The sequence below is a fragment of the Ahaetulla prasina genome, chromosome 1 (assembly GCF_028640845.1).
Source record: "Ahaetulla prasina isolate Xishuangbanna chromosome 1, ASM2864084v1, whole genome shotgun sequence".
NCBI lineage: Eukaryota > Metazoa > Chordata > Lepidosauria > Squamata > Colubridae > Ahaetulla > Ahaetulla prasina.
Window position 1 is genome coordinate 183,057,292 of NC_080539.1, and position 22,528 is coordinate 183,079,819.

The 22,528-nt window shown below is 36.6% G+C and overlaps 1 protein-coding gene across 2 annotated transcripts in view; it reads right to left on the reverse strand.

Annotated features, from left to right (window-relative positions):
• COL4A1 (collagen type IV alpha 1 chain) overlaps positions 1 to 22,528 on the reverse strand; it is a 176,621-nt gene that overhangs the window by 88,053 nt on the left and 66,040 nt on the right. The window contains exons 5-12 of one of the 2 annotated variants that reach the window (XM_058184421.1): positions 22,193 to 22,237; positions 22,032 to 22,094; positions 21,901 to 21,954; positions 21,707 to 21,733; positions 19,660 to 19,743; positions 18,801 to 18,863; positions 5,916 to 5,951; positions 1,743 to 1,784 (exon numbers count right to left, since the gene is read on the reverse strand). In XM_058184421.1, coding sequence (XP_058040404.1) covers positions 1,743 to 1,784; positions 5,916 to 5,951; positions 18,801 to 18,863; positions 19,660 to 19,743; positions 21,707 to 21,733; positions 21,901 to 21,954; positions 22,032 to 22,094; positions 22,193 to 22,237 — 414 coding nt within the window. Of the gene's footprint in view, positions 1 to 1,742; positions 1,785 to 3,280; positions 3,323 to 5,915; positions 5,952 to 18,800; positions 18,864 to 19,659; positions 19,744 to 21,706; positions 21,734 to 21,900; positions 21,955 to 22,031; positions 22,095 to 22,192; positions 22,238 to 22,528 lie in introns of both variants that reach the window. The other variant, XM_058184420.1, reaches the window with a different exon arrangement.

The window sequence follows — 22,528 nt, forward strand, 5'->3', positions numbered from 1 at the left end:
AGGAGGACCCATGACACCACGCTCACCCTGCAAATATCCCCAATAAACAAATTGGCAAATAAATCAGCAAAAGGCATTGTAGTTTACTTACTGTAGTTTTAAAAACTTGGGGAAGTACATCATTTTAAAAACTCTGTTCATTTCAAATATATTGCTTTGCTTTTAAGCTAATCTTCAGGCAAATTAGATATACTCATTAAAGATTAAATTATCTCTGTCTAGTCCCATCATTTCAGGAGATAACACTGTACACAATAAAAGACAATACAATCTCCATAAATAATGAATCTGTAATGATTTTCTAAAGGTTTTCTGAAATATACTGTATTTTATGCAATAATTGATTCACATAGAGTTTGTCTATCAGCTGTCTCAGATCCCACAGATGTAGACAGATGTTTCAATATTAGAAACTATATAATGGATCAATACTTTTCTCCAAAAGCAGTACAACTATTGTAAGTAGTCAAAATGTAATTTCATGAGTATTCTGAATTCCCCAACACATTGGGTTACTAACTGTAATGGATACAGAGAAAAAAAAATCATATTGACACAAGATGTTATGGAACTTTTGTATTTTAAACATCACAGGATCTTAAGACATGCCTTTCATTCCTTCAAAATTGTTGAATCTCCAAAAAAAAGTTCAAACTTCTTTAAGCTTCCCAGCCTTCACACATACCCCCAGGACACAACATTTGAATCATGTCCACTTCAGTGACACATTAATTATGTGCTGTATGAAGAAATCATTCCTTTGGCTTCTTGGCCTTTTGGTTAAGATGGTGTGCATGTGTTTGCATGTGTGTGCATGTGCATGCATGTAGTAGATGTTTTAAATCTTTCTTAGATGGTTGCTAGCCCTAGCATTTTGAAGAGTATTTTTCCCTGCCCACTTTCTCCATGAACCATGTTAGCATGCACATCATCAAATCTCTCCTTAGCTGCTTTGATCTGAACATTTTGCTTGAGCTCCTTGATTATTTTGATCGCTCTCTTCTATTATTTATATTTGTGTGTGTGTGTGTGTGTGTGTGTGAACTTAGGGGGTTTGGTCTCAATATTCATCACTTTATGCTTATTTAAACTGAACTGCATTTGCCATTTGGCTGACAAGTTAGTCCGCTTGAACATCTTTTTGGAGCTGTTCAGAATACTTTTGGTTTTTAACCCCTTAACCCCTATGTTGATATAGTTTATGAATACATTAAATGCTTTAAGAACTTATTCTCAGAGAAAGAATCCTGCCAGAATTTACCCTTGTTTTGCTGTAGCTGGAGAGGCATTACTATAATTAAAATTGAAGATTAGGTTTAAATCCAATGTTTTAAGAAGAGTCAGAGCAGCAACGGGCCCTAAAACCCGCTTATACATCCAATAGCATAAGCTTGACTCCCCCAACTAATTAACTTTTATAGTGCAGCCTAATTCTAGTTGTAGTAACTCTGTAATCACTCTCTTACTGACCATTCAGAGATAACCAAATCTCCACAGAATGCACAGCCAAATGCTGCTATCCCTGTTCTTGGTGCGCATATTTCATTAAAAAAAACATACTTTGATGTGGCTGGCTAACATACAGTAATGGTGGATTCCATGACAGGTTTCGTCTGAAATTGTGTAAGTTTCTTTCAGTAACTGAGGCTGGGATTAAACAAGAGGTAAAATAGAGGACCCTGGAGCCTGCAGAGAAGCCAGCACGTTGCCTGTGCTTATGACTTTCAAAAAAGCAACCTTACCTTTTCCCCTTGAGGACCTTGGAAACCCAAGCCCATATGACCCTGGTGATACAAACAAGAGGCAGTTGATAAAATAAAAATCAGCTTTCAAGAATCTATTGTTTGCAAATATACTTTGGAGGCATTTTTAATGAATAAAACAGTTCTGCAAGGTTAACCCAGAGTCCTTTTCCTGCTGACGTCAAAGCCAGCAAATGCCTCTGGGAAACCCAAGGTGGCAAGAGTTCTCGCCTCTTTTTCTGATTTGCCTGACCCTGGAGGTAAGATATAGCCTCCAGGATCAGTAAGCTTAATATCCTCCTTTCTTTATGAATGTGCCTCACCCTCTCCTAAAGCTGCCATCACTGTCATCCTTAAACTCCACTACAAGCAAATCTTGCATGCTCAGCTTTCTTCTTTAGATAGACCAAGGCTCTTATTTCTTTTTCAAGGGCAAGCACAGGTTCAATTTTTTTCTTTTAAAGACTCTTTTTTTTAATTTCTTTTTGTCACAACAGTATACACAAACAATTGTCATAGATAAAACAACATATCTTGAAGAAAATATATATATATATATAAGTTAAAAAAAATATGCATCAACTATATTAATTTGATATAATGAAGGGAACAATAGGACAGGAACGGTAGGCACTTTTGTGCTCTGATTGGCTGGGGGTGTGTCCTGTGTTGGTGGGGGCTTGTTTGTGCTCAGTTTAGTCTGTGTTGCAGGGGGATTTGACACTCTCACTAACGTACTAACATCCAATGGATTCCAAACAAATAAGATTACCAAGCTAATCCAAAAAGAACCCCCCACTAAAATCCAAGACAGAGAACAAGAAAATATATATACATGTGAACCTAGGGGGTTTGGTCTCAATATTCATCACTTTATGCTTATTTAAACTGAACTGCATTTGCCATTTGGCTGACAAGTTAGTCCGCTTGAACATCTTTTTGGAGCTGTTCAGAATACTTTTGGTTTTTAACGCCTTAACCCCTATGTTGATATAGTTTATGAATACATTAAATGCTTTAAGAACTTATTCTCAGAGAAAGAATCCTGCCAGAATTTACCCTTGTTTTGCTGTAGCTGGAGAGGCATTACTATAATTAAAATTGAAGATTAGGTTTAAATCCAATGTTTTAAGAAGAGTCAGAGCAGCAACAGGCCCTAAAACCCGCTTATACATCCAATAGCATAAGCTTGACTCCCCCAGCTAATTAGCTTTTATAGTGCAGCCTAATTCTAGTTGTAGTAACTCTGTAATCACTCTCTTACTGACCATTCAGATAACCAAATCTCCACAGAATGCACAGCCAAATGCTGCTATCCCTGTTCTTGGTGAGCATATTTCATTAAAAAAAACATACTTTGATGTGGCTGGCTAACATACAGTAATAGTGGATTCCATGACAGGTTTCGTCTGAAATTGTGTAAGTTTCTTTCAGTAAGTGAGGCTGGGATTAAACAAGAGGTAAAATAGAGGACCCTGGAGCCTGCAGAGAAGCCAGCACGTTGCCCGTGCTTATGACTTTCAAAAGAGCAACCTTACCTTTTCCCCTTGTGGACCTTGGAAACCCAAGCCCATATGACCCTGGTGATACAAACAAGAGGCAGTTGATAAAATAAAAATCAGCTTTCAAGAATCTATTGTTTGCAAATATACTTTGGAGGCATTTTTAATGAATAAAACAGTTCTGCAAGGTTAACCAAGAGTCCTTTTCCTGCTGACGTCAAAGCCAGCAAATGCCTCTGGGAAACCCAAGGTGGCAAGAGTTCTCGCCTCTTTTTCTGATTTGCCTGACCCTGGAGGTAAGATATAGCCTCCAGGATCAGTAAGTTTAATATCCTCCTTTCTTTATGAATGTGCCTCATCCTCTCCTAAAGCTGCCATCACTGTCATCCTTAAACTCCACTACAAGCAAATCTTGCATGCTCAGCTTTCTTCATTAGATAGACCAAGACTCTTATTTCTTTTTCAAGGGCAAGCACAGGTTCAATTTTTTTCTTTTAAAGACTCTTTTTTTTGTTTCTTTTTGTCACAACAGTATACACAAACAATTGTCATAGATAAAACAACATATCTTGAAGAAAATATATATATATATATAAGTAAAAAAAATATGCATCAACTATATTAATTTGATATAATGTAGGGAACAATAGGACAGGAACGGTAGGCACTTTTGTGCTCTTATGCACGCCCTTGCATCATGGTGGAGTTGAGGCAATTGAATGGAGCTGAGCATTTAAATGGCCGGATGCCTTTCCTGATGCCTATGTGGAGCTCACAGCAGATATTTTCTCTTTGCGTCCAGAGCAGGGGTGTCAAATTCGATTTCATTGAGACCCGCATCAGGGTTGTGTTTGATCTCGGGAGGGGTAGGGGAATGTGGCTGGGGTAGGAGTGGCTAGGGTAGGCATGGCCAGCTTGATGTCACTCGTATCAGGGGGCACCTGTGGTGACCAAGTGCTAAGGCAGGACTTCCCTCAAGCCCTCCCTCACTCTCATTATAATCTCCTTCCTTCGTTCCTTCTCCTTTCTTCTTCCTTCCTCTCTTTCCTGATTTTTCCTTCCTTGTTCTCTCCCCATCTTTCCTTTTTCTTTGTCTTTCCTCTTTCCCTTTCTCCTTTCCTGTCCCCTCTTGCATGCTCATATGCAAAAGGGGAAACATTTCTCCTTTTGTTTTGTTTTTAGTTTGTTTTGCTAGCTCCATTTTCACTGGCAGAGGCACCGTGGCAGTGGTGGGATTCAGCCAGTTCGCACCACTTCAGGAGAACCGGTTGTTAACCTTCTGAGCAGTTTGGCAAATTGGTCATTGGAAGAAATCATTAGGGCAGAGAATCGGTTGTTGTATTACTTGAATCCCACCACTGCACCGTGGGCCCATCCTTTGCCGCTTCCAGGGCAACCCTGCAGGCCAGATCTAACCACCCCATGGGCCAGATCCAGCCCACAGACCTTGAGTTTGACACCTCTGGTCCAGAGGGATAAATATCTGCTGCTACCCAGGATCACACTCACAGTCTCCTGATTGTGAGGTGAGAGTTCCACCTTTAGGTCACCACACTGCTCAAGCTCTGGTTCAAATAACTCTTATAAAAATAATATGGCATTATTTCATTGTTTATTTTTAATTTTCATTATTGAAATTAGCTACTGCAGAAGAGGCAATACCAGATATTTATCCCTACTTTAAAAATTGTAATTTGCAGTACTACCAGGAACTGGTGCACCTCTACTAATTTGAGACACTGAATACCTTTCTTTAGGCAGCTTATGGCATGTGAACTCCCATAGGACCATACGGTGCTTCAGAGGGATGCTTTGGTTTGATCACAGCCCCGTTTCAAAGCTGCTTTGCCAAGCAAAGTGGATTCTGCTTCTCAAGAGCAAAGTGGATGACAAAGTGGGTGATGATGCTACTTCGCTTTGTTTTAGCTGCCTCCTTTACCATGTCTCAAAATTAGTAAGTTACTGACCATTTTAAAAGAGGCACTCATAGCAAGACAAATCATTTTTAAGCAAAGGAGCCAATTTTCCTCGAAGTACTCAGTCTTGGATTATACAGGCCTATTCAGTTTCTTTTTCCGGCTGTTTTTTTAGCATTTATGTATCACAGATTATGTGTAGTGTGCAGAGAAGAGCAACAAAGATGATTAGGGGACTGGAGGCTAAAACATATAAAGAACGGTTTTAGGAACTGATTATTTCTAGTTTAATGAAAAGAAGGACTAGGGGAGACATGATAGCAATATTTCAATATCTCAGGGGTTGCCACAAAGAAGAGGGAGTCAAACTATTCTCCAAAGCACCTGAGGGTAGAACAAGAAGCAATGGGTGGAAACTAATCAAGGAGAGAAGCAACCTAGAACTTTCCTGACAATTAGAACAATTCATCAGTGGAACAACTTGCCTCTAGAAATTGTGGGTGTTCCCACACGGGAAGTTTAAGAGATTGGACAACCATATGTTTGAAATGGTATAGGGTTTCTTGCCTGAGCAGAGGGTTGGACTAGAAGACCTCCAAGGTCCCTTCCAACTTTGCTATTTTGTAGTGTTATTCAGTTAATTTAGGTTGCTTTTTCCATCAATCTCTATAAAATATTTAAATAAATATTTGTACTTTGATTATTTTTTTCAAATAATTTATACTGAATAAAAGTGCCAAAGAAGCCAGCCTTACCTTCTCACCTGGAGGTCCAGGTGGCCCTGGAAAACCCTGTAAAATTAAATATTTTATTAATTCTTTGCCTTATATTTATTTCATTAATGAATGAACTCTTTACAAGTAGGATTTTCATTTCATGATGCTTCTTTCATCTGATCTGAGCCTAATGCTATCTCATGACAGCCAGCAATTCTATTCAGGCAAAGAATAATAATTTCAAACATTTTTATAAGAAGCATGGAAATGTTTAAAACTTATTTTGTTTTAAAGCCTATTTGTACCATTACTGTTGTATATTTCTTCTCTTCTTCAACCTTTATCAAAACAGAAATTAATAGTCACTCATTTTTTTATATCTAGTGTGGTATAGACATCACAATTAATTATATACTATTAGTAAAGGATAGAATATTAATTTCTCTAAAAGTCTTGGATGCATTCCAGTTCTTTTTTTCTTTTCATAAAAAAAGTTTTATTTTTACAATCATATCAAACAATTAATCCAATGTACAGTTATATACATTTAGTCGGGCTTGCCCAGTCACCACCCCCCTTTTTAACACTCTTCCCTCTTCTACCTTCTTTTACTTTCCAAACCTTCCTCTCCTTCTTTTATCTACATCCTCTCCTCCCTCCACCCTACACCTTCCTTCTCCCTCTTCTACCCCTCTTCCTTCCTCTTCTCCTCTTTCCTACCTCCTACTCTCTCTTTTCTCCCTCCCCACCATTCTAAAATGGTAACTGGGCAGACCCGACCCTACATTAATTATATTTATACATCTTCAATAATCCCTGTACATTAACCATCACTCCATCTCAACCCTCAACCCCCCAATTCCCCTCCCCCTTACCCCCACCCCCACCCCGACTTCCCAGAACAAAATGCAGGGTATCAAAACTAACAATCATAATCCAAAATAATTCCTAAATTATAATCTCTAGTCACTCCACACTTAATCACATTCTCAATTCCCCTCTCCTTCAGAAATATATCTAGTACAAAATATTTCCTAAATTTACTCATATGCTATTAGATATTTTTTTATCTGATACTTATTTTGAATATAATCAATCCACATTTTCCATTCTAAAATATATTTTTCTTGTGTATAGTCTTTCAAGTAAGCAGAGATTTTTGCCATTTCTGCCAGATTTGATACTTTGAGTGTCCATTCTTCAATTGTAGGTAATTCTTCTTTCTTCCAATATTGAGCAATCAAAAGTCTTGCGGCTGTTATTAAGTTCAAAATCAATTTAGTCTCTATAGCTGTACAATCCATAATTATTCCTAGTAGAAAGAACTGCGGAGTAAACTTAATCTTCTTTTCAAAATATTCTGCATGATCCACCATACTTTAATCCAAAATGCTTTAACTTTTTTACAAGTCCACCATATATGGTAATAAGTGGCATCTTCACAATCGCATCTCCAACATTTAGCCTGTACATTAGGATACATACATGACAACTTTTTGGGGTCTAAATGCCATCTATAAAACATCTTATAAAAATTTTCTCTCATATTTTGCGCTTGTGTAAATTTAACATTCCTCACCCAAATTCTTTCCCAAGTTTCCAACATTATTGGTTGCTGAAAATTTTGTGCCCACTTAATCATACAATCCTTAACCAATTCAGTCTCTGAGTCTATTTCTACTAATACATTATACAACCTCTTAATATGCTGTTGGCCTTGATCTCTCATTTGTTTTAACAAATTATCCTCAGTTTGCTTAACACCTATTTTTTGATCTAATTTCCATCTAGCTTGTAATTGTCCATATTGGAACCATGTATAATTTTTCCCTTCTTCCCCCATCTTTTCTCTGGATTTTAATTGTAATTCCCCCTTTTCCATACAAAGAAGTTCTTTATAGGTAACTACCTCCATCTTTTGATATATATTTATATTTTCTATCATGTGTCTCGGATTGCCCATATTGGAATCTTTCCATCTAATTTATATTGATATTTCCTCCAAACCCTCAATAATGCATTTCTAATTATATTATTTTTAAATATTTTATCTACTTTCTTATCATATAATAAATAGGCATGCCACCCATATAACAAACCATAACCTTCTATATTCAAAACTCTTTCCTCAGTTAAATTAATCCAATCAGTAATTAATGATAAGACAACTGCTTCATAATACAATTTTAAATTAGGCATTTTAAGACCCCCCCTTTCCCTTGTATCCTGCATTATTTTTAATTTTATTCTTGGTTTTTTGCCCATCCATACAAAATTATTAACCCCCTTTTGCCATTCCTGTAATTTGATATCGTTCTTAAGTACCGGTATCATTTGAAACAAAAATAGAAACCTGGGCAAAACATTCATTTTTATAGCTGCTATTCTTCCCAACAAGGATAGTTGTAACTTCTTCCAACTCTCCATTTCTTTCCATACCTTCTGCCACAATACCTATAATTATTTTTGTATAATTTGACATTTGAAGCTGTAATATATATTCCTAAATATTTAACCTTTTTAACAATTTCAAAACCCGTAGTTCTTTCTAACTCTTCTTTTTGTTGTATATTCATATTTTTAGTTATCATCTTTGTCTTTTGCTGATTCACCTTAAATCCAGATACTTTACCATACTGACCAATTATATCTTTTAAACCAATAGCTGAGTATATTGGTTGAGATACAGTAACAAACAAGTCATCTGCAAAAGCTCTTAATCTATAATCTTGATGTTTAACTCTAATTCCCTTTATTCGATCGGAACCACGTATTTTATTCAGAAGAATTTCTAAAGTTAAAATAAAAAGTAATGGGGACAAGGGACATCCCTGTCTCGTCCCTTTCCCAATTTTAAAAGTTTCTGTTAACCCACCATTTACTATTATTTGTGCTGTTTGCTTCTGATATATTGCTTTAATTGCATGGATAAAATAATCCCCAAATTGCATTTTTTCTATTACTTTAAACAAAAACTGCCAATCCAATCTATCAAAAGCTTTTTCAGCATCCAAAAAAAGGAATGCCGCTGAGACTTGGTTGTTTCATTCCAAATATTCAAGTAAATTTACAATTTGCCTCACATTATATCTCATCTGCCTACCCTTAATAAATCCTGACTGATCATTATGAATTATTTGATTCATCACTGGCATTAATCTATTAGCAAGTATCTTGGTAAATATCTTGTAATCAGTATTTAAAAGTGATATAGGCCTATAATTCTCTGCTTTAATACCATCTCGATCTTCCTTCGGTATTAACGAAATAAAGGCTGTCCTCCATGAAGGGGGAACATCTCCTCCCATTTGAATTTTATTAAATAACTCTTTAAGTGGTTCAACCATCTCATTTTGTAAATTTTTATAATAAACAGCTGTTAAACCATCTGTACCTGGTGCTTTACCGATTTTAAGTTGTTTAATTGCTAACAAAATTTCCTCTGAAGTAATTAATTGATTCAGTTCTTCTCTTTGATTTTCTGTAAGCTCACAAATATTTTGTTGTTGTAAATATCTTTCTATCTCTGTATCATCAATCATATCCCTAGAATATAACTTACTATAATACTCTAAAAATGCTTTTTTAATCAAGTTCTTTTGATAAACTTCCTTACCCCTATATTCTATTTTATCAATCGTTCGTGATTTCTGTTTTTTCCTTATTAAATAGGCAAGCCATCTTCCTGGCTTATTGGCATTATTAAACGTATTATATTTTACATATTGTAAATTAATTGCTACTTGATCTGCCATCAACATATTAAACTGACCTCTTAATATATTTATTGATTCTTTTATTTTACTATTTCCTGGGCTATTTATCAATAATTGTTCTTTCTTTTTAATTTCCTCTTCCAGTTCCTTTTCTTTTTCTGCAATTTATTTTTGTATTGAATATTCATTTGTATAAGATTTCCTCTCATATAAGCCTTGCTGGCGTCCCAAATCATCTCTATAGATGTCTCTTTTTTCATATTCATAATAAAAAATTCTTTCATTTGCTTTTTACATTCATTTACATTTTGTTTATATTTAAACAAATTCTCATTCAACCTCCATGATGTCCTAGCCTCCTTTTGCCGTTCAAATTCAATCCAAACCGGACTATGATCAGACAGAGTTCTTGAACAAATCTTAGTCTTCTTCACTCTAGAATACAAATCATTAGAAATCAAAATAAAATCAATCCTCGAAAATGATTGATGCCGGTCAGAAAAGAAGGTAAAATCCCTCTCTTCTGTATTATGTTCTCTCCAAATATCTCTTAATTCCAAGTCCTCCGTCATTTCAAAAAAAGCCTTTGGTAATTTACGCTTGAAATCTTCCTTAAACTTTTTTGTCTTTTTGAGTATCCAACACACCATTCCAATCACCCATTAATATATATGATTTATAATCCCAAAATACTATTCTTTTATGTAAAAACTTGAAAAAATTTTCTTGTTGTTGATTCGGAGCATAAACTCCTATTAATAATGTCTTCTTTCCCTCCAACAAAAGTTCAATAGCAAAGTATCTTCCTTGCTTATCCACCTCAATTAATTTTGCTGATATATCCTTCTTTATATATATAACTAAACCATTTTTTTTTCCAAAGAGGAGGCAACAAAATGTACTCCCAGTTTTGAGTTTATCAAATATTTCTGGTCTAAAGATCTAATATGTGTTTCTTGTAAACAGGTAATGTCATTTTTAAATTGTTTCAAATAATGAAATACTTTCCTTCTCTTCTGCGGTGAATTCAAACCATTAACATTCCAAGATAATAGTTTAATTGCCATTATCGGCCAAAGGAAACTTTTGGAACACTAGCCGCAGATCACATTTTGCTTTAGGCCTTGCTCCTCCCACTGTTTCCATTGTAGTAGTTGCCAGTTGTTGTTGTGCCTTCATCTCTTGTTCTTTACATTTAGCAGCAGCTCGTCAGCCTTTGTTCTTTTGAATCTGAACCCGTCGTAGGTATTTCCAACACTTGTAATAAATCTTTTTCCATCACAATCTGTTCTTGTACCTGCTTCACTTCTCTTTCCTTCACTTCAGCCTCCCTTCTTCTAGCTTCCAATGGGGGAAGACTTCCAACTTTTAATGCCTCAACATAAAATTCTCTTGCTTTTCCAACTGTATTGAGATGATGTACTTTCCCTACATAATATACTATTATACCAGTTGGGATATCCTATCTATATTCAATCTGACTTTTTTAAGTTCATTCACCAGGAAGGCAAATTCCTTCCTAGCCCTTAACATTTTTGGTGGAATTTCCTTTAGTATTAAAATATCTTGACCAGCAACCTGAATCTTCTCCCCCTTATATGAGGCTTGCAGAATCTGATTTCTCACTGTTCTATTTGTAAAATAAATAACAACATCCCTTGGCAACTTTTTTTGCCTTGCTATCCAAGAATTCACACGATATATTTTATCAATTTGATAAGCCACATCTGCTGGACGAGCTGCTAATATCTCAGCAAATACTTCAGAAAAAATTTCCCTTAAATTCTCTTCTTTATTTTCTTTCAAACCACGGATTCTTAGAGCAAATTCCATATTTCTATATTGTATCAAAACTATTTCATCATCTGTTTTTTCCATTTTACTTTGAAATTCATCCATTTTATTTTCTAATTTTGAATTATGTTGCTTAATTTCTTCAACTTCCTCTTCTAATAAAATCACATTTGTTGCCAAACTTTGTACTGCAATTACAAATCCTTCTTTAACTTCTTTATTTCCCACTTGAATTTCTAATATCTGCTCTTTCATTTCAGACATCTCATCAGTTATTACTTTAAATTTTTCTTGTATAAAGTCTTTTAAGTTCTCTTGTAATGCCTCTAAATTCAATGTTCTAGTCTCTGCTGTATGAGCTGGAGAGGCACCAGCTGATAAAATTCCAGAGCCCTTTGTTACAGTAGACTTTAATTGTTTGGCTGCCATCTTCTATAAAATTATTTATTTATTTATTTATTTCCAACTTAATATTTAAATCTTCTTAACCTCTGAAAAACACAGTCTTTTAAAGCAATATTTAAAAAACTCCCCTAGATTCTATCAGCAGGCAGCAAGGAGTTAAAGAGTTAAAGTAGCAAATAACATACCAGCAGCAATTTACCAGCAGCAGACGGCAGACTAAAAGTATCACTTTCGCTTTCCTCTTTCCCTTTCTCCTTTCCTGTCCCCTCTTGCATGCTCATATGCAAAAGGGGAAACATTTCTCCTTTTGTTTTGTTTTTAGTTTGTTTTGCTAGCTCCATTTTCACTGGCAGAGGCACCGTGGCAGTGGTGGGATTCAGCCAGTTCGCACCACTTCGGGAGAACCGGTTGTTAACCTTCTGAGCAGTTTGGCAAATTGGTCATTGGAAGAAATCATTAGGGCAGAGAATCGGTTGTTGAATTACTTGAATCCCACCACTGCACCGTGGGCCCATCCTTTGCCGTTTCCAGGGCAACCCTGCAGGCCAGATCTAACCACCCCATGGGCCAGATCCAGCCCATAGACCTTGAGTTTGACACCTCTGGTCCAGAGGGATAAATATCTGCTGCTACCCAGGATCACACTCACAGTCTCCTGATTGTGAGGTGAGAGTTCCACTTTTAGGTCACCACACTGCTCAAGCTCTGGTTCAAATAACTCTTATAAACATAATATGGCATTATTTCATTGTTTATTTTTAATTTTCATTATTGAAATTAACTACTGCAGAAGAGGCAATACCAGATATTTATCCCTACTTTAAAAAGTATATTGTAATTTGCAGTACTACCAGGAACTGGTGCACCTCCACTAATTTGAGACACTGAATACCTTTCTTTAGGCAGCTTATGGCATGTGACTCCCATAGGATCATACGTTGCTTCAGAGGGATGCTTTGGTTTGATCACAACCCCGTTTCAAAGCTGCTTTGCCAAGCAAAGTGGATTCTGCTTCTCAAGAGCAAAGTGGATGACAAAGTGGGTGATGATGCTACTTCGCATTGTTTTAGCTGCCTCCTTTACCATGTCTCAAAATTAGTAAGTTACTGACCATTTTAAAAGAGGCACTCATAGCAAGACAAATCATTTTTAAGCAAAGGAGCCAATTTTCCTCGAAATACTCAGTCTTGGATTATACAGGCCTATTCAGTTTCTTTTTCTGGCTGTTTTTTTAGCATTTATGTATCACAGATTATGTGTAGTGTGCAGAGAAGAGTGCAGAGAAGAGCAACAAAGATGATTAGGAGATTGGAGGCTAAAACATATAAAGAACGGTTTTAGGAACTGGTTATGTCTAGTTTAATGAAAAGAAGGACTAGGGGAGACATGATAGCAGTGTTCCAATATTTCAGGGGTTGCCACAAAGAAGAGGGAGTCAAGCTATTCTCCAAAACACCTGAAGGCAGGACAAGAAGCAATGGATGGAAACTAATCAAGGAGAGAAGCAACCTAGAACTTTCCTGACAATTAGACGATTCATCAGTGGAACAACTTGCCTCTAGAAATTGTGGGTGTTCCAACACGGGAAGTTTAAGAGATTGGACAACCATATGTTTGAAATATAGGGAAATATAGGGTTTCTTGCCTGAGCAGAGGGTTGGACTAGAAGACCTCCAAGGTCCCTTCCAACTTTGCTATTTTGTAGTGTTATTCAGTTAATTTAGGTTGCTTTGTCCATCAATCTCTATAAAATATTTAAATAAATATTTGTACTTTGATTATTTTTTTCAAATAATTTATACTGAATAAAAATGCCAAAGAAGCCAGCCTTACCTTCTCACCTGGAGGTCCAGGTGGCCCTGGAAAACCCTGTAAAATTAATTATTTTATTAATTCTTTGCCTTATATTTATTTCATTAATGAATGAACTCTTTACAAGTAGGATTTTCATTTCATGATGCTTCTTTCATCTGATCTGAGATAATGCTATCTCATGACAGCCAGCAATTCTATTCAGGCAAAGAATAATAATTTCAAACATTTTTATAAGAAGCATGGAAATGTTTAAAACTTATTTTGTTTTAAAGCCTATTTGTACCATTACTGTTGTATATTTCTTCTCTTCTTCAACCTTTATCAAAACAGAAATTAATAGTCACTCATTTTTTTATATCTAGTGTGGTATGGACATCACAATTAATTATATATTATTAGTAAAGGATAGAATATTAATTTCTCTAAAAGTCTTGGATGCATTCTAGTTCTTGAGATCCAAGGATGTTGATAACTCTTCAAGTTCAACTGACTATCTTAATATTCAAAACTGTATTCACCAATAACAATTGGTGAGACCTGGAAGATTTTTTTTTCTTTTTATTGCAAAAGCTAGCCAGGAGTTACATTACAGGATGGTTGCTAACATTTTCTTTGCTTGAGAAGATATTTGAGTGAAGCAGTTTTAGATGATGACTTTTCTGAATTCATTTCAACGCTGTTTAAAGCCAGATTGAAGGTAGAAACTGCCATGGTTGTCCTTTCTTTCTTTCATAAGAGTGAGATACCAGGATACAACCTAAATAATCATCTTGGATTTCTCAATGGCTTTAGTACTCCACACTATCATATCTTTAAAGAGATGTTAGCACCTGAGATACTGCTTTACAGTTGTTCTGTTTCTGTGTGGATGGCTATTTCATGGAGTAGAGTTGCATTATAATTGCACCATTAAATTCTTTAGAGCTCTTCTTTTTTCTCCATAAGAGATTTCACATTGGTTTTTTCACATTTTATCTGCTCTTCTTCAACTGAACACAGGAGGTTGATACTGTTCTTTCAATTTCTGTAAAATAAATTCTGTGGGCATTTTCCCAAACTGGAAAAAAATGAGTCTCATATGGGTTTTGTTTGTTTTGTTCTTGAGAACACATATTTGGTTAGTGGATTCTAAGCAAATTCTGATCAAAGCTATGAAGTTCCAGGGAACATAGGATTGAAGTTTATATATTTTTCTCCTCTATGATTTATTTTTAATGTTTACTTCCCAAGAGAAAGACAAAAATGTCTAGCAATAGGAGTCATGGTGAAATACAAACTGCCTTGCCAATTTTTCCATATAGCCTTGATTTATTTTAGGAACCAGTTGTTTTGTATTTTTCTTTCATAAACTTGACAAGAATGAGCCTAGTACCAATCTGCAAAGTGATTTTAATTAAATGGTTCTCAGTATGGTCCATATACTCCCCCCAATGCCATATTTTTAGGGAGCCACAGTCTTTATATCATGTACCAGTCATTTATACTGTATCATATAGCCAGCAAAAGTCATCAAGAGTCAGGAGGCATATAGGTTTACTATATTTTTATTGTGGTTGGTTCCACAGTTGTTTAGACTAGTTTTGGTATTTTTATCCATCTATCAAGTCCTTCCCAAGCATCTGGGATAAGCAGATGTTGTTCTTTGATGGTGTTAAAAGTATCATCACAGGATGTAGATTGTTTTAAGTAAAAGTGTCTTTTGCAATTGACCAATCATGATTTTGTCAGTGATATTTATTGAGGGATCCTTGGTGCTCTCTGAACCTGCTTGTTTTCTTGCAGACATTTCATTACCGTTATCTAGGTAATATCCTCAGTGCTAGTAAGGAGTGCTGTTTGCTGTCAGTTTACATTCTGGTGTCTTGCCTGTCTATGTGGGTGGGGGCGGACTTAGAGATTCCTTGGTTGTGTCTTTTAATGGCTGATTTGTCAGACTGCCAGGCTTCTAGAAATTCCCTGGCATGTGCGGACTTGGCCTGGTCTAGGATTGTCACATTTTCCCAACTGAAACGACGGTTAAATCTGTCTAAACGTTGTGAAATTAAAGAATTTTCGGCATGTCTTCTGGCTGTCAGTTGGTGTTCATGGATGTGTTCTCTCAGTCTTCTGTCTGTTTGCCCTGCATAATGGCTGTTGCAGTTCTTACACTGTATGTTGTAGATGACTCTTGTTTTTTTTCTTCTGGGATTGCTGGGTCTTTTGGTTTGCTTAGGATATTTTGAAGGACTTTAGTTGGCTTGTGTGCTATGCTGATTCTATGTGGTTGTAGTAGTCTATTTGTGGTTTCTGAGATATTCTTGATGCATGGTATTCTTTATTGTTATTATTCAGTTTAGAATAATCAGGTCTTCAGGAGAAAAATACAGCTCATGATTCATAGCACTGATTTAAAATAAAGACTTTGCAGGACCAAAAATTCTCTCTCAGTCTTGTAAACGATTAGAAGGCCTGTGCTTTAAAAGAGTTATTTTCCTGTTTCCAGTAATTGGAATCTATAGCTCCATTATTCCCTCTTGCAAAGAACTTGAAAATCTTGGACTTTCTCACTACTGATGTTTTGGACTTTTGTGAATATTCTCTTTTATTATTCCTTTCTGAATTGATGTATTGGATCATGCTGCTTTCCTGCCTCAGTAACTGTTGATACTTTACAAAATTACTTTTACTTTTTACTTTTATACTGTCAGCTTTGGAAGCCATACTAGGCCGAAGGCTTCCACATGCTGCCACTTTCTCCGGTGTGGGAAAGTAGGAGAGGTGGGTGAGGGTACAAGGGGCTATTAGACATAACAACATTCTTCCTGCCGGTCAAGGTCAGGCTGGGCTCGCATCTGGAGGAGGAGTGGCCGGAGTGATGCTTCGACATGGGACGGTTGAGGATCAGAGCATGTGACCAGCAGAGGGGTCATGAGGGTGGACATTTTGGAGTGTGTATTACTGAGGGAGGAACCCGAATCCCGAGTTTTGGTTTTCATCCAACTGTGCCAGTTTACCTATGCTAGTAAAAGAGCTTTGAAAGATGTTGGCTTCGGAGTCTTTTCTGCAGGAGGGGTTTCCTGGAACGCTGACATATACTTTTACAAATTTTACTTCTGGCTTAGACCAAATGCAACAGCCCCGTACTGTACTCCTCTTATCTCATAATGGCTATCCTGGAGAAGCTGAGAAGCTATCACACTAAGCCAGTTTTGTGTTTGCTGCCTTATGACATTTCCCACAGCAGGACCTATTGTTACTTTTTCAAAAGCAGACATAAACTTCTGCCAGTATCATTCCTGGGCTTCTTCTCTCTTCAGCTCTTTCTTGCTATATGGTGGGTAACTTAGCTGAGTTCTGCTACTACCCTGGTTTGTCTTTTTTATGTAATCCAGATGCCCTACCCAGGACAGTCACAAGCACAAAAGTAGGGGGATTTTTGAAAGTCTTATCTGCTGGTTCCCGTACCTACAATATTTGCTCCTCCCTAGCTTATTCTCCAGAAATACTGCATTATTTTTATTTTTATTTTGTCACAACAGTATACGCAGACATTGACACAAAAACAACAACATATCATATAAACATATAAACATGTATATAGGCTAAAATATATATAAAATATAGGCTAAAATATGTATATATATATATATAAGCAAAGTATTAATTTGATATAATGAAAGGGAACAATAGGACAGGAACGGTAGGCACTTTTGTGCATATTATTATAGCATTATCTTCTTCTATGGGAGCAATTCAGACTATTAAAGAAATTCTTCATTGTATCCATCCTAGAGATATGATTCTCTTAAGAGCACAGCCTCACTAGCTGCAATTCAAAGATGATCTAAAGCTGCCAAGTCTGTCTTTACCTGCAAAAGCCATTTAATAATTTCTGAGGAGTGGAAATTGGGATATTGGTAGTGCAGCGGCAGCAGCTTTTCCCTTGTCTTCTCTCTCTTTGCCACCATGTTGATTCGTAATTAGGGATTTCTTACATTTCTTTATATAACATTTTGAATAATAATCAAATATTGGCTTGAATGCATAATATATCATAATATAGGATATAATTTGCAACTTACACACTCTATGACACACTTAAACACTCTGCACACCACATAAATACCATAATTGCAATACTGATTCACAATAGGACTATGCAGTACTTTAGAAATAATTTTGAATGGAGGCCTTGGAATATGCAGGAGCCCAAACACAATACAAGTTTGCATCAAAACTGTGGCTGCTTTGAAGAATTAGAGACAGATGCTCTGCCTGTACTTCCTGAACATCAAAGCATCTTTTTCAGAATCACATCTAAAGTGCCATGCTGCCATAGCACTTGAAACCTATTACCTATTGTAATAAGACCTAATGTTGGGGAAGAGAGAGAAAAGGCCTAACATGACATAAAAGACAACAAAAGAAATAATAGCGAAAAAAGTTTCTTCAAAAGGAGCAAGGAGGATGAAAAATATAATACTGTACAATTTTCAGTGCTCGAATAAGAGTTGGTTGGAATGGAGATTGATGGAAAGAATCAGATATTGGAAAGGAACATGAACAACTTTGACTCACATTTCCATTTGCATGTTCCCACTACTAAATGATTGATTTGTGACTGCCTTGGAAAGCCAAGCTAAGCTAAAGCCAAGCTAAGCAGGTTAAGTGGTTCGATTCTTGCTTCACAGGACCTGCTTCAATGACAGTTCTGCAGGGCTTCATATGGGGCTGTGGAATGGGTCACCTTCCCATTAGCAAGAATTCCAATCTTCTGCTTCATGGCTTACCCCTCCCTCTAAAAGCCAGGGTCTTGTGGCATTGGCTGGGTATAAGGTTGTTGCAAAGAAGGGAAAGGAGGGTTGGCTAAGTTGATCAATACTGATTTTTCCCTGCCTTGGCATTTTTCATATACATATCTTTTGCAAACCTATAATCACCCTTTCTACAGACAATTAAAATATTGAAATTGTTCTGGAATTGTTCAGGGTAATATCAATTCCATTTGGGTCCATCTGGAGAAATGTTGCTTTGCCTCAAAAAAAGGGGAATTCTCTGAAATCACCTGATGTGAGATCTAGCTGAACCCAGTGCATGTTTAATATATCTATAGTTGGAGGACAAATTTAGATTAGGGATAAATTTAGACAACACCTAATTGAAATCATGAATTCTTGCAATATGCAGTTTAAAACCTCTGAAGCTGATCACTTACTTGTCTTCCAGGAGGTCCAGGTGGTCCAACAGGGCCAGTAACACCTGGAGGTCCAGGTGCTCCCTGGGTATGAACAAAGGTTGAGAAATGACGTCAGTAACACAGTTTCTTAGCCACTTTGCTATATAATGTCACAGTTTCCTACACTTGAACACGGCTCAGGAGCCAAGCTCAAACAAAAATTTAGCTCATCTCCCCTTTATGTCTCATTGTAATCTCTGAAATTGCTGTAATGGTGATTTCAAAGGCCTAACTATCTTAGCCTTTCTTTATACAAACGGCACTCAACCACTAGATAATTAATTCTGATTATTTTCTTCAGTATCTTTTCCAGCCCTAAACTATCTTTTTCAACTATGGGGCAAACAAAATTGTGCCCAATATGTTATTCATTGGTATCCACATCACAGACAGAATATTTCAAGCTCTTTCCTAGTAATTTTAGTGTTGATATTATATTTTTCACAATTTCTACAACTTGTGTGAATATTTACATTAAATTATCCAACAGGACTTCAAAATTTCTTTCCAGATTAATCCAGATCCTCAAAGGAAGCAACATGCCCAGGATACCAGAGTTGATCAGGGGCAGTCAAGGTACCTCCTATCTTTGTGGATTCTTCTATGCCCCTTCACTTCTGCAGAGTTATATGGTGTTTTACTATTTATATTCCTAACTTTTCGATTCTGTTTTTCTGATGGACTTAGGGGGATAAAAATCATCCACAGAGTGTATAGAAATGCAAGTCACTCCCTTCTCTAAGGTTTCTGCAATAACAAATAAGATTCTCCTTTGCCTCCTCTCATCACCCCACCATTTATCAAAATTGTGAACTTTGCTAGTTAGAATAAAACTTACTGATAATCCAGGACGCCCAGGCAATCCTTTCTCACCCTTTTGAAAACCATCTGGCAGGATTCCACGAATTTCTCCTGGGTCTCCCTATATGACGCAGATTTTAAAATAATAGATTACAATTAGTGCAAGACCATTGCTGCTGCTGTTCACCTGCTTGAGTGAAAATTGAGGACTTTAACTTATCAATAACCATAATTAATTTTAAATTTTACATTTGATGATATATTAAGGTTTTTAAGGATTTCATTAAAATATTGCAAAATAACAAAAAAACTTTCTGAGGTCTTTAAGCTGGCTTTTAACTAAAAGAACAAGACATGGACAAGAGAGAAATAGCGATAAAACAGAAATCTAATTTTTATCTAATTCAGGGGCGTCAAACTCACGTCGTTGTGGCAGAAGTCCTTTGACGTATCGGGACTTTGGGCATGGGTGTGGCCAATGTGTGATGCATCTGGCCCGGGAGTTTGACAGTCTAGTCATACAATAATTTTTGTCCCATGGAAGTTTTTAAAACTCCTGGTGGTACAGTGGTTAGAATGCAGTATTGCAGGCTGACTGCCTACAGCCAGGAATTCAATCCTGATCGAGCTTGAGGTTGACTCAGCCTTCCATCCTTCCGAGCTCAGGAAAATGAGGACCCCAGATTGTTGGGGGTAATATGCTGATTCTGTAAACTGCTTAGAGAGGGCTGTAAAGCCCTGTGAAGTGGTATGTAAGTCTAAGTGCTATTGCTATTGTTATCTTTTATACTTCTTTTTCTTTAAGAGCTGCAATGGTTAGAGTGCAGTAGTGCGGGCTACTTCTGCTGATTACCGGCTGCCAGCAGTTTGGCAGATCAAATCTCACCAGGCTCAAGGTTGATTCATTCTTCCATCCTTCTGAGGTTGGTAAAATGAGGACCCAGATTGTTGGGGGCAATATGCTGACTCTGTAAAATGGCTTAGAGAGGGCTATAAAGCACTGTGAAGCTGTATATAAGTCTAAGTGCTATTGCTTTTCTATTTGCCCCTCTGATTGATAGTAAACTTTAAGAATGTACAAAAGAGAAACAAAATTATTGGTTGCAAAAGGGAGCTGACAGGTTCCATTAGTTACATCTTCTTATTTAAAAAAAAGGAAGATTCTCCTTTTTCTTTCGAGAACTGAACTTGTTTTATAGTGTTTCAGCAATTCTACCTGAAAACCACAGGTGAGATCTTTGACCCACCTATCTGTTTAAACAGAACCTGAGCACAAGCAGGTGCCTACTGTGGGGCCCTACGTAGTTCTTCCAATCCTTCCTGTGAATTCAATGGAAAAGTTGTAACTGAAGAAAAATGCTTCTTTTGGAAAAAAAATTACAGTATGGTTGGAGCAATGGAGCAGTCTGTCATAATGAAAGAAACTGACCATTTTTCTTTGGGGAAAAAAAAGATACTTATGCAGAGTTCCAAACTGGAATCTTTCCTCAGTCTGGATGAAGGTCTATTCTTATTTCCTGTGACATATTCTGTCATTATATTTGCCTCATGGCTTCTTTTGTGGTAAATGGCCCATTAAAAACCTTAGGAAAGGAGATTATTTTTAAAAGCAGGAAACTTGCGTTAGGCCCCACTTCCAATCAGAGTGTGTTCTCTGCAGCTCCTTTTTCCTCAAAAGAGAAATGAAGTATGTTTTTCCAAAAAAAGAAAAAGAAAAAATCCAATAAGGCAATTGATTCTTTGTTCTCAGAGAGGAAAGGATGCTAGCTCCAAATTTAGAACGGGCAACATAAGGACTGCTAATATTTTACAAGGGAGAGAAAAACCAATTGCTCAGGCAACATCATGCAGGAAACTGGTTTTTCCTTTGTCTTTACAATGAGAGGGAACTCTTGGTTTTCTTTAATAAATCGTTATTCATTATTCTGTGACATTTTGAGTTAGCCCAAATACTTAATCTTCTATGGATGTTGGGTTTTTTTCCCCCTATGACCAATTGAACAAATGATTTTTTTGAATTCTGTTAGAGTAGCAAATCCATATATCATGTAAACAATAAATATATTCTTAACTAGAAAATGTACCTTTATTCCTGGAATTCCTGGAGGTCCCTAGAAAATATAACATTGTCTGAGAAATTAAAAAATAGCCAGATGTTTTAATTATCAAGTTTCACATTTAAATTATGAATTGCAAACTGAGCCGTCGATTTTCATATTTATTTTTTTATTATACTCATTTTGATTTCAGTTAAAACAAATGATTTTAAAATGCTTACGAGACTGCCAGGTAAGCCAGGTAAGCCAGGTGGGCCAAGAGGACCTCTTTCTCCCTAATGGAAGAGAAAAAATGTCTTTAATTCATGGATTTTTAAAAAGAGCTTCAAAATACTTGTTTAAAACAGTTTACCTTTGTTCCATTGCATCCTGGGATCCCAGGAGGACCAGGCGGGCCATCTCCTCCAGGGATGCCCTGAGGTTCAGAAAGGATACAGAAAAGCAAACAGTGGTTATTCCTACTGAAATAAAACATTGACTATGTTTCAACTGCAACCTTGGTTTTATACCCACCGGAAGGCCAGGATTCCCAGGATAGCCTGCTGAACCAGGGGGCCCCTAAGATTTGAGGAAATGATAAAAAGAATGTAATTAGTACCATCAAGACATTGTTTTTCCTCAACATTCATGAGGGACATTTTAAACCATTAGAAACACATATAACAACAGTCACATTCTCAACCATTTTTTTAGTTTTAACAAAATGATGAAAGCAGTGCTGAACCATAAGGTCTGTCCTTTCGTGTTAGCATGCAACGTCATAATACATATAGAGCAGGGGAAGGACTTGTGATGTCATGATGCTGCTTTTGTAATTTTAAACCTCATCGGTATTCTCCTCCAAAACAC